Here is an 11412-nt window from a genome sequence, read left to right as displayed (position 1 = left end):
GGTTCACAAGATATATACTCTTTTTCTAATTTATAATGATTAGTTAAGAAATTTTAACATTCTATTTTAACTTAAATTATATAAAACTAATCACTAGCTTTCCCCCTTCTTCTGAAAGTACTTTAGAACAAATTCAATCACCTCTTCCTACTTCATTTCCATTTTGTCACTATTTTAGTTCTTTCTTAACTTTAAAACCATGATTGCTATCTTTGTTTAGTAGACTGCCATGCTTACCATTTTCTATGTGCAACAGTCTTTCTTTCTTAGACCTTCTTGCTAGAATTATTTTCTTTCTTTCTGAAGTGCAGCTTTTAGAAATTGTCCAGTGAGGATCTATTGTTAATAAACTCTCTCCATTTTTGTTTGCCTGGGATTTTTTCAGTGTTTATTCCATGGTTACAGTAATCATCAACCAGTCAGTCATTTGTTTGAAATCTATTGTTTTTTGTAGGTGATTTTAAGATCTCTTTATCATCAGTGTTCAGCAGTTTGACCATGAAGAGTCATGTGTTGACTTAATTATTTAGATTCATTGAGCTTCCTGAAAAAAAAAAATGTCCTTTGCCATTTTTTTTAAACCATAAAGTGTTATCCTCAGCTATTTTTCTTTCATTCTTTTTGGTCTTTCTTGTGGAATTCAGGTTGGATGTATGCAAGATCTTCTTTTCTCCTTACCTCTTCTCTTTCTTTTATGTTTTCCATTTTTTATCTTTCTGTCTGCTTCATTATAAAGAGCTTCTTTACCTCTGTCTTCCAGCTTACACATTCTCTTTTCAACTGTATGTAATTGGATAGTAAGCCCATAAATTGAGCTTCTAATTTAATTATGATTACATTTTTATTTTTTAAGATTGATTTTTTTATGTCATTGGATCTATTTCTTAACCCTTTATTTTGCTTTCAATTCCGTCTTAAGTTTTAAAACACAGTAAGTATTACTTTGCATTCTATATCTGATCACTCCAGTGTCTGTTGTCTTTATAGGGCTTCCCTTGTAATTTGTTTTCTTCAATGAACTTTTCATTTATGGTAGCTCATTTCTGAGGTCAGGTTCTTTTGATACAGTGTATGTGAGAATTACTTAAGATTTCAGTGTAGAAAATGCCCCTGCAGAGAAGTGTTGTGTTTTCGTCTACCAGCTTGGGACCAATTTAAACTAAATTTTCAGCTTATGAATTTACACAGTATAAATTCTGACCTTAAACCTGCTTGTGGTTAGCATTTATTCAGAGGATACTTTTTAAAATCTGCTCACCAGAGCCAAAGTCAAAACTCTGTTCACCTTGAGTTTGTTTCTTCCTTGTTCACCCATTAGAGTTCTCCCACCTGCCATATGTGCCTGATGAAGCCCCACGCTGCGGGCCGCCAGAGCTCAGCAGGTGCCCTCAGAGCAAATGACGCTGCTGTCACTCTTACTCCAGCGTTCGCTCGGCACCTCTCACTGCTGGCAGAAAGCTTGGCTTCCTCTGTTACCTAGGAAACCTTGCTCTCTGTGGCTGTAGCCATCTTGGTTTGGGTTAATTTGCATACTTGCTCTGATTGGATGGTGGGCGTGGCTTGTGGGTGTGTCGGAGGTATGGTCAATTTGCATATTTGTCTCTTATTAGATAGGATAGGCGTATATCGTCAGAAGTTTTAGTTTGGCCACACTGGTAGGGTTTCTGTCAGCATCTGGTAAGCCATGTTGCAAAACAAAACAACACTGTAAACTAATTTAAATGTCATTCATTATAGGAAGTAATAAAGTTATATGAAGCTTATCTCATCAGATTTGCAGCACCCGTGTGCAGTTTAACTGTTAAATGGGCCATTGTTTTTAAGTGCTGCCCCAAATAATAAAAAGAAAATAAACGATACGGCAGTGTCGGGTACTGGTTCACACAAGCTAAAGCAGGAGGCTCACCTGTGGAACGGAAGAAGGGCGTTAAGATGGCCTTTTCTGCTCTCTCCACCCAGGGAAGCGTTCAGGAGCTAAGAAAGAGAATCACAGTGCTTGACTGCCAATTGAGAAAATCGGAAGTGGCTCGAAAAACTTTCGAGGCATCCACTGAAAAGCTGCTTCATTTTGTAGAGGTAAATTTTCCTATTACATTACTTTATGCCCATTTTTAAGAAATGGATAGGCAACTAAGCTATATAGATAAATATCAGTGTTCAGTGGCTGGTGAAACAGTCTCTGTGGTCAAAACAGCAATACTAACTTAGAGTCAGATTTAAATTGCCTAGATAATGAAAAGACCAGCTAACGTACAGGTTGTTAAGAGACATTATTAAGACAGGTTAAGATGATCCCAAATGTATACTGTTTGTTAATGAATACTTTCCTGAGAAAACTCTTGATATTCTATAAACATTATTTATATTCTATAAATATTTACTAGTTATTAAGAAATATTCTATGGTTATATTTCGAAGTAGAATTACATGATATTGTAATTGATTCCCCCCCCCCCAACACCACAAAACAGAAATATCTTTTTAAAAAATATATTTTTATTGATTTCAGAGAGGAAGGGAGAGGGAGAGAGAGATAGAAACATCAAGTGATGGCAGAGAACCATTTATCAGCTGCCTCCTGCTCACCCCCTATTGGGTATCGAGCCCGCAACCAGGGCATGTGCCCTTGTCTAGAGTCAAACCTGGGACCCTTCACACTGCAGGCCGATGTTCTATCCACTGAGCCAAAGCAGCTGGGGCAGAAGTGCCCTTTAAATCAATTGAGGTGGGGGGAGCATGAAGGAAGAGGTGATAAATATTAATAAAGCAAGAAAAGACATTTTTAAAAACTATCAAACTTACAGATCTTCTTCGCTATTTTGTTTGTTGACAGGCTATTCAAGAAGTATTTTCTGATAATTGTGCTCCATTATCAACTTTAAGGTAAGAATATTTGAGTGCTTCCTACAGAGTACGGCCCCTGACTACATTTTCATCTGGTAATTGGGACTAAAATACAAAAGTCTCTTAGGTTTAAGATGCTATGTAACTCCTATTCGATACTGCTCTTTAATGTCTTGTGGAAATAGATACAAGGATATGTCATTGTTGACCTCATCTCTGTAAAAGGAATTCCTGGAGATATTTAGCAAATCATTGTAACCTCATACTCTAAAGTTGAATTCCGTAAAGAAATTAAGCATCTTATGTATGAATAAAAGTTATTATCCTAGTCACTGCTAAAGGTAACTCTCGATCCAGCATATTAGTTGTTATGGCAAACAGAAGTTTATCAAACATGCTCATGCTATGCATTTCTTGCATTTTCAGCATTCAATAGACATGAATTAAAAATATATACTAGTATTTGGAGAATACATCTTGATTTTGTTATTATTCACAGTTGGTTTCTGATACTAAGGAGCTACAATCATATTAATAACATTTATTTATTTCAAACTGCAAGTTTATGGTCATTTAGATACATGATGCAAAAGAAAGATTTTTTTTCCTCATAGTAGCTGACACTAGCATTCAACTTCTAGCAATGAATGCTTACAGAAACATAAGCAAATTCTACCTTATGCTATGAAAAAAGCAGTTTACTAAGTGAAGATGATTCACTGTATTCTTATTATATTTTAGGTTTCCACAGCATTTTTTTGAATTTAGAAATCCTATAGTAGAACACTTTTAAACTCATTTTATTGTAATGTTTTATTTCTTCTAATGAAGAAATTTAACATTTTTAGTTGTTACCCATGCTGCTTATGATGTAAGATAATTATGTGAATTCCATGATAATTATTTTTAGTAAGGATGTTAAAATACTCAGCAATCAGATTCCCCTTGTAGGTGTGCCCTCTACCCGCACCCCCACGGTCTCATTGTGACCCTGAATAATAATTCAGTCTTCCCTTGCCTTAATCTAGTTCATTAAAAAAAGATAAATTTTAAAAGTAACATTAAATAAAGTTTTACCATGTCTTGGAAAGTTAAACACTAGCAAAATTTGGTTCAGTCTTTATTTATTTATTTTTTTTAGGGGAGGTGTAAGGGGAGGATCTCAATAGAATATTCATCAGCTTTTTGTTTTTAAGGAATTTTAAAAATTGATTTCAGAGAAGGAGAGAGAGAGAGAGAGAGAGAGGGAGAGAGAGAAACATCAATGATGAGAGAGAATCATTGATCAGCTACCTCCTGCATGCCCCCTATTGGGGATTGAGCCCGAAACCCAGGCATGTACCCTAACCAGGAATTGAACCATTACTTCCTGGTTCATAGGTCATTGCTCAACCACGGAGCCACACCAGCTGGGTCAGTCTTTTTAATATACTAGATCTTTGTGGTGGATATTTTTCGTGGTCATTCAACACAAAATAAAGGTTCTGTATTTGAATTTAATAATTGATGCTTTAATCTTTCCTTGTTAATTAATCCCATTATGCTTAAGAATTATGCTTAGCATAATGGCTTTTTGTGGTAAACAAACCCTTGCATTTTTAATTATATCTAAATACATTTATTTCAGGTGCCATTTGCATTTTTTTAAGTAACATAAGTGCTCTAGGCTGTTAGATTTAGGAGCAACAAATGGAAGTGCTTAAGAGATAATTTCACGAGTAAATATAAATATTGAAGTTGTAGTTAATATTATAAGAAGTAATAGTAGATGCATGTTTAATAAATTTATGTTTATGAGCTTAACTTGAATTTTTACAAAATGAAATAAAAGGCTACATCATGTTAGCATAATATAAGTACTCACTAAAAAAGCCCAACAAATGATTTAGGAGGTGGGCCATCCTTCTAATCCTTTTTTAAAAATATGCCTATTTATTACACAGTCAAGAATTGAAAACAGAAGTTATGTTTTCTGTGAATTACTTCATTTATGGCTATAAGAAGACAATGTTCCCAGATGTAGAAATATTTCTGTACAAATGTATAACTAACACAAATTCAAATTTAGCAAAGATAGATGCTGTTTATTGTGTGATGACTTCAACTTTGTTTTATTGCCCTCAGTGAAAGAAGAGCCTTGTTAGCCTCTCAGACTTCCCTTACATCGCTGGGCAGGAATGGCCGGAACATCCCAGCCTCGCTGGCCCTGGAGTCTAAGGAACTCGTTAAATCCGTTCGTGCCATACTTGATATGGACTGTAAGTTTTCAGAGTTTTTTTTCACTTTTTAAAATTAATTGATTTAACAAAACAAAAGAAAATTTCAAATTTGACAGTTTGACTGTGTTGAAGTGTTAGTTTGGCTACAGTAACATTGATAGCTAAGTGATAAAAATGTTAATGCACTGGTTACAGGGGGAGAGTATTTGTTTTACTTAAACTGCCCAGAATGGCTTCCAACAGAAGATAGCTGATTAAGATGTGTCTTTACTTCCATCCAAAGTCTCTTTGATGTGGAAGAATAAGCATAAAAATAGGTCCTCAACAACACTGGAAACCTGGAAGGGTGGAGTCAACATGGAGGAATTTTTGAACAATATGAATAGATGGACCCTTGGCTGGCGTGGCTCAGTTGGTTGACGTACCATTTCATACACCAAAAGGTCGTGGGTTCTTTTCCCTGTCAGGGCACGTGCCCAGGTGGGGTCTGATCCCTGCTTGGAGTGCATATGGGAGGCAACCAATCAATGTTTCCCTCTCACATGGATGGTTCTCTCTTTCTCTCTCCCTCTCCCTTCCCCCTGGGCCAAAAAAAAAAAAATCAATTAAGAAAATATGTAGACATCAGATGGAGTAAGATTGAAGATACGACCCAGCTGAGCCAAAGACCCCCAAAACACAGTAAATGTTAAAGACAAGAAGCTGTAACAGTGAGTTCAGCAGCGGGGAAATCCCCAGGATCACAGGCAGGGAAAACTAGGCCGTGGGGCAGCCAGCGAGGTAATTAATTAAAGGGCTGACGAAGAGCTGAACCAGTTCCCTGCTCTTCAGGGCTGCTTGCTCAGGCATTCACTCCTCAGCGAGGCCAGGAGAACACCTCTCTAGGAAATGCATGATCTGCCAGGGCCCAAGGCACCACTGAGCTAGAAAGAGAAGTGGGCAATGCTCGAAGTAAGTTCCAGCATCTCACAGGATAGGAGGTCCTGGGGGGAAAGCTGGACTGACTGGACATTTCCACCCTTCCCTCCTGCCATCTCCAGGCCCTTCGGCCTCTTCGTGCATGCGGACTCCTTTCTTATTTGTTTCTTTTTCTGTCTCTTCCCTTGATGTCAATCAGTCTGCCGATTGCTTTTGTGCTGGCCACTAACATTTCACTATTTCTCTAGTTTGCCATTCTTCATTTTTTTGTGCTGGGGACCAGATATAAAATATATATTGATAAAAGTATATAGAGATATAGATAAAATTCTACATTGAATAAGTATTAAAATAATAAGTTTTGAGTTATGTCTTAAGTAGTAGATGGCTTGACTTGATTTGGTGGAGAGCAATGTTCAAAATTCTTTGGGTTAACTTTTTCCTTCAATACTTTGTTATAGAGGATTAGAAATGGTGGCTCTCATAGTAGCTGCTTAGTTTATGCAGTAGGGCTTTTTAAAATTTTGTATAACCTATTATCTTTTAAAAAATCAAATTACATCTCAAAAAACCTGTAAGAACTCTTTATGTAAAGAAATCCTGTAGGTTTTAAGGGAGGGGATAAAAAAATAACCACTCCTAATATATATGCATAAGCTCACAGTTTTATATATCAGACATTTTTAAGTTAGAGTGGGAACAGGGTGAGGAAGCACCTTCACAGACATAGCCCAGTGACACTGCCATCATTCATTTTAATTACCTTGCTAACATTAACCTTTATATTTGTCAAACGTGGTTATTCAAAGAAAATGTCTGAAATTCAGCAGAACTTCTTCGAAGAAAAGTGAAAAATTCCCTCTGTACCTTTTATCCATTGCAAGGTTATACATACTTCGTTTAAGACTAGCAAATAGTTTCTATGCTTTCTTTTTATTTAGAAATGTAGTTGCCAATGCTGGCATATTTTCCCAGTACTTTTGTACTTTTATATAATATATCTTTTTAAGTTTAGTAATTTAGATCAGCTCATTTTTCTTTCTCTTTACACAGTAGCATTTTCTACATGTGCAATGAAAAACAGAAACTTACTACCATGAAGTAGATAATTCACCTTCAGCCTTCACCTCATTTCCTTGGCCATGGCTATCTGATTATTTCAAGTTACAATCTGAAATTTTCGCTTTGGTAATTGCCTCCACTTTCTTCATAATAGAAGGACTCTCTAAGATGTAATACTGTGGGATTTCCTCGGAAATGAGAATAAGATTTCTTGGGTCTGAGAGCTTAAGAACAATCTTCCAAAGAATGTCTACAAGACAATTGTGAACCTTTTTTGGATCGTGGGCTACACTAAAATCTGGAGAAAGTCCTTCTCCCAGAATTGTAAAATTATATCATTTTTGCATTCATTTTCAGGTGTTTATGCCTAACAGAGATGGCCCTCTGCCCTCAGCAGAATACCTTGAGCAGTGGAGAAGTTTGGGAATCATAGAGGCAGCCTGGGGTAGCAGTTCAAATCCATAATGCTCCTCAGAATCTCTGAGTTTCCCTAGAGATAGATGCTCCAGAGAGCATCCCAATTAGTTCCCCAGCTGTCTTGGGCACATTACTTAACCTCTGGGCCTGTTTCCTCACGTAAAAAGTGGAGATTGTATCAGAAGTGGCAGGATTGGATGATTAAATGAGATACATGTAAAATAGCTAACAGAGCACCTGGTAATATAAGAGACTTCATAAATGGACATTACCATAGCTGCTAAGCTGTACCACATTATCATTATTATTTAAAGTAATTAACTTAATGCAACTTTTCTCTGTGCAGAGAAAATAATTATTGCCTAAAGCTTCTTTCAGTTTGGATACTTTTAAAAATATGGAAGATGAGAGGTTTTCCTAATATAGAACATTTAATGTTGTTATGGATTTTGAGTTAGAATATTGTCATCACAGGAAACGGCGGCTAAATGTCTGAGTCAGCATCTGTTAGTTGCTTATTGCTAACTGTAAGAAAACGTTGGCCTGTTCTGTTACATTACTTCCATTGAAACAGTATATAGACAGAGTAGGCATTTTTAATCATTTTTTGAATCCTTGGAGGTACTTATATTGTTCTCCATCAATACTTACATGGTCAATATTGGAATGCTTTCGTGTAACCTTTATTTAAAATAACTACTTGCTTTGAACTATAATCTTTTTTGATTGACATCTAGATGGACAAACTAACTCTTAACAAAAACAGGAAGAGGCAGTTCTAGTTTAAAAATGCATAATAAGAGAATCTAGCTAGATAATCCCTGAGGAGGTCTTTAATAAAAAGAGGACTTACTGACTTCCTGAGTAATTGGTAGCATAAACACAGGCATTACCTTCCTTCAAGATTCCCATGGAAATAATTATTGCAATATCCAAATAGGGTGAAATCTTCAAAAGCACCAGCAGTTACAGGCAGACCCCCCCCCCCCCCCGCCCCCAAGTCTTTTCAGTACAGGGCAGGTAGCACCTCTTAGAAGGAAAACACAAAGGGCCAACTTGTTCCTCCTTCTGCTGGCACCACAGTAGCAGTGATGAGGAACCCTGGCAGGAGGGCACTCCATACTGCATTCGTATTTGAAGGGGCAATAAAGTCAGAAACTGCCTGGCAGGTAGACAGACTCTTTTTTCTCTTTTCTCTTTGAGTCGATGGCATTTTTTAAAAATATTTTTTTATTGATTTCGGAGAGGGAAGGAGAGGGAGAGAGAGACAGAAACATCCTGCATGCCCCCCACTGGGGATCGAGCCACCAACCCAGACATGTGCCCTGACTGGGAATCAAACTGTAACCTCCTGGTTCGTAGGTCGACACTCAACCACTGAGCCACACCAGCTGGGCTCAATGGCATTTTTGCAGTTCTCGGGGTTCGCACACATTCTGTGTCAAGCAGAAGGCTTACCGGGGCTTGGTCCTTTAGGCGGCCTAGAAACACTTCAGATCTGACATGCCCTGGGCATCCAGAAAGCTTTAAATGTAAAGGGAGTTGACACAGCGGCTTCTGCACCTAGTGCCACGGTGCTCTGCACACCACCTCTGACCCTGGCTTGCTCCTCACATCCTTCAGACTTCTGCAACATCCTGGACACACAATGTAAATGTGTATTGGCCAGCCCCTAGCCTGAACAACTTGGTGACTGTCAGGGCAACCAGGGTCCACACATCCTGTCAGAGGTCAAAAGCCAGTTCTGAGCACAGAGCTCTCTGCATTCAAGCTTTTATAAAGAGAAATGCATCACACGTTTACACACACATGCACACATACACACACACACACTTCATCCAAGCTCTTCTAAACAAATATATACATAAATATACCAATGTGCGACGATGGAAAAAATCCATGGTACTAAAGCTAGAAAATAGAGCTGTTGGGATTCAGAATAGACTCTGGGAACAAGATGGTAGTGATCTCAGGCCAAAACCTCCCCATTCTGCTCTTATACTTAGAAATGACATTTAAAATTGCATTCGTGTGTTTAAAAGATTGAAACCAAGAAAGGAACCTCCCCCTGCACCGAAACGGAGGGTGAAACTCTAATGACAGGTGGGCTCTTAAGCCTCCGAGGCTCACGGAATTTAGATGAGCAGCTGGAGCAAAGGTTTCTACCCCTACGAGGGCCCAAACGACGCCAGAGCCAAGGAAGCAAGGAGTCCATAGAGAATGCACTGTCTTTTAAGTTGCTCCTATGTTACATACTAAAGAAATAAAAAATCCCCCGATTTAGAGCCATCCAATCCTGGCCCCTTATTAAATTTGAAAGTGAATATTCTCATCCACTGCAGGTGGGGATATAACTGGGCACCACATTCTTGGGAATCAGTTTTACAGTGCATATCAGGAGCTTGTGAAATGTCTATTTGAAAAGTTTCTGTGAAAGTTAAAAAAAATGTTGTAATGATCATATATTTTAACTTAATAATCACACTTACTGGTATTTTTTTGCAAAGAAAATAATGAGAGATGTGCATAAAAGTGCATACCTAAGTATTTTTATCACATCATTTCTTATAATAGAAATATGGATGTTCAGCTGTTACAAATTGGTTGCATAAGTATGTAATTCTTATTCAGCCATTTGAAAATAAGGCTGAACTTTCCTCCTATCAAGCAATGACCATCTGATTTCATGTTTGTCTATGTGAGCCTTCTGCATCCATTCAGGTGTTCCTGGCTGAAATTAGCAATATTTTAACTTTTAAATCTAGAAGGTCTGTAGTAGCTCATCAGAAGTGATTTAGGCAGATGGGGAAAGGTTTTAGGAGAAAATGGGGAAATGCATTTGAAGGCCTTCATAACTTTTCTTTTGGATCCAAAACTCAGACTAGATATAGCACCTTCTCATTGTACTTACTCTGGGTCTCAAACTATCATCATTGCTTTTCTTATTTCCCCCAGAACTCATTTTTATTAACATGAATTTATCAAAGGGCGAGTCAGATATCTTTGGTGAAAGTCAGCTGTACTATTTAGAATGGGCATTATGGATTTTACTTCTCCGTAAAGTAATCATGCGTGTTTATGTATCTTCCTTCTGGGATTTAGGAGAGTGTTCCAAGCATCAGGGAATCACTTAGCATGATTCTGATGCCATTAGAGAGACAAGTCCACCTGTTTTTATAAGGCAGACCTGTTCTCTGGAGACTTGATTATTCAGAGCCAGATAATAGCCACTGTAAATGTTTATAGAAAATGCTAAGCTCATATATTATCCCGTATCGTTATAAATTAAAAGTAGGTCACTTCTGAAATGTTCCATTAAGAAAGTATATCAGATTCAATCTTGGGTGATTTCTGGGAAAGAAACTATGCTTGGGTTATTTAATTTTGTTTTAAATGGGCAAATTATTATTAGCTTTGAGAAAAATCAGTAATTTCTTTCCTGGTACAGTTTTATTTCCAGAAAACTGTATCACTTAAGAAAATGTAATCATTTAGATTCCTTGCTTTATTCTTGCATGAACTATTCCTTGAGTATCCGCAGAGGGCCAGCGCCTAACCTAGGCACTGGAATAACAGCATGAACAAAGCCCTTGCCATCCCATTGCTTAAGGGCAGAGATGACAAACAAGTTACCAAATAAGTGAGTAACAATTCCAGACAGTGATGACTGATACAAATATAACAAAACCAGCTGATGTGTAAGTGGGGATGTTACTCCTCTTTAAAGGGGTGACATTTGAGCCAAGATCCCACCTGGAGAAAATCTACGGGAAGAGCTTTTCAGGCCAAGTACAAAAGCCCTGAGGTAGGAGCAATCTTAACATAGTTGCAGGACAGACAAAAACCTGGATATCTGATACATCGGAGCAAGCAGGAGAGTGACAAGTGAAGGTGGAGGTGGAGGAAGGAGCCAGGTCATACAGGGCTTTGGACACCATCCTCAGGAGTTCGG

At 37.8% G+C, this 11412-nt stretch overlaps 1 protein-coding gene across 6 annotated transcripts in view; it reads left to right on the top strand.

The window, feature by feature from the left end:
• STXBP4 (syntaxin binding protein 4) overlaps nt 1-11412 on the top strand; it is a 172620-nt gene that overhangs the window by 59013 nt on the left and 102195 nt on the right. For all 6 annotated transcript variants that reach the window (XM_079797222.1, XM_079797220.1, XM_079797218.1 and 3 more), the window contains 3 exons: nt 1960-2076; nt 2834-2883; nt 4969-5102. In XM_079797222.1, coding sequence (XP_079653348.1) covers nt 1960-2076; nt 2834-2883; nt 4969-5102 — 301 coding nt within the window. The remainder of the gene's footprint in view (nt 1-1959; nt 2077-2833; nt 2884-4968; nt 5103-11412) is intronic.

This window comes from Cnephaeus nilssonii (assembly GCF_951640355.1).
Source record: "Cnephaeus nilssonii genome assembly, chromosome: 19".
NCBI classification, from domain to species: domain Eukaryota; kingdom Metazoa; phylum Chordata; class Mammalia; order Chiroptera; family Vespertilionidae; genus Cnephaeus; species Cnephaeus nilssonii.
This window is presented reverse-complemented; position numbering and strand designations above follow the sequence as displayed.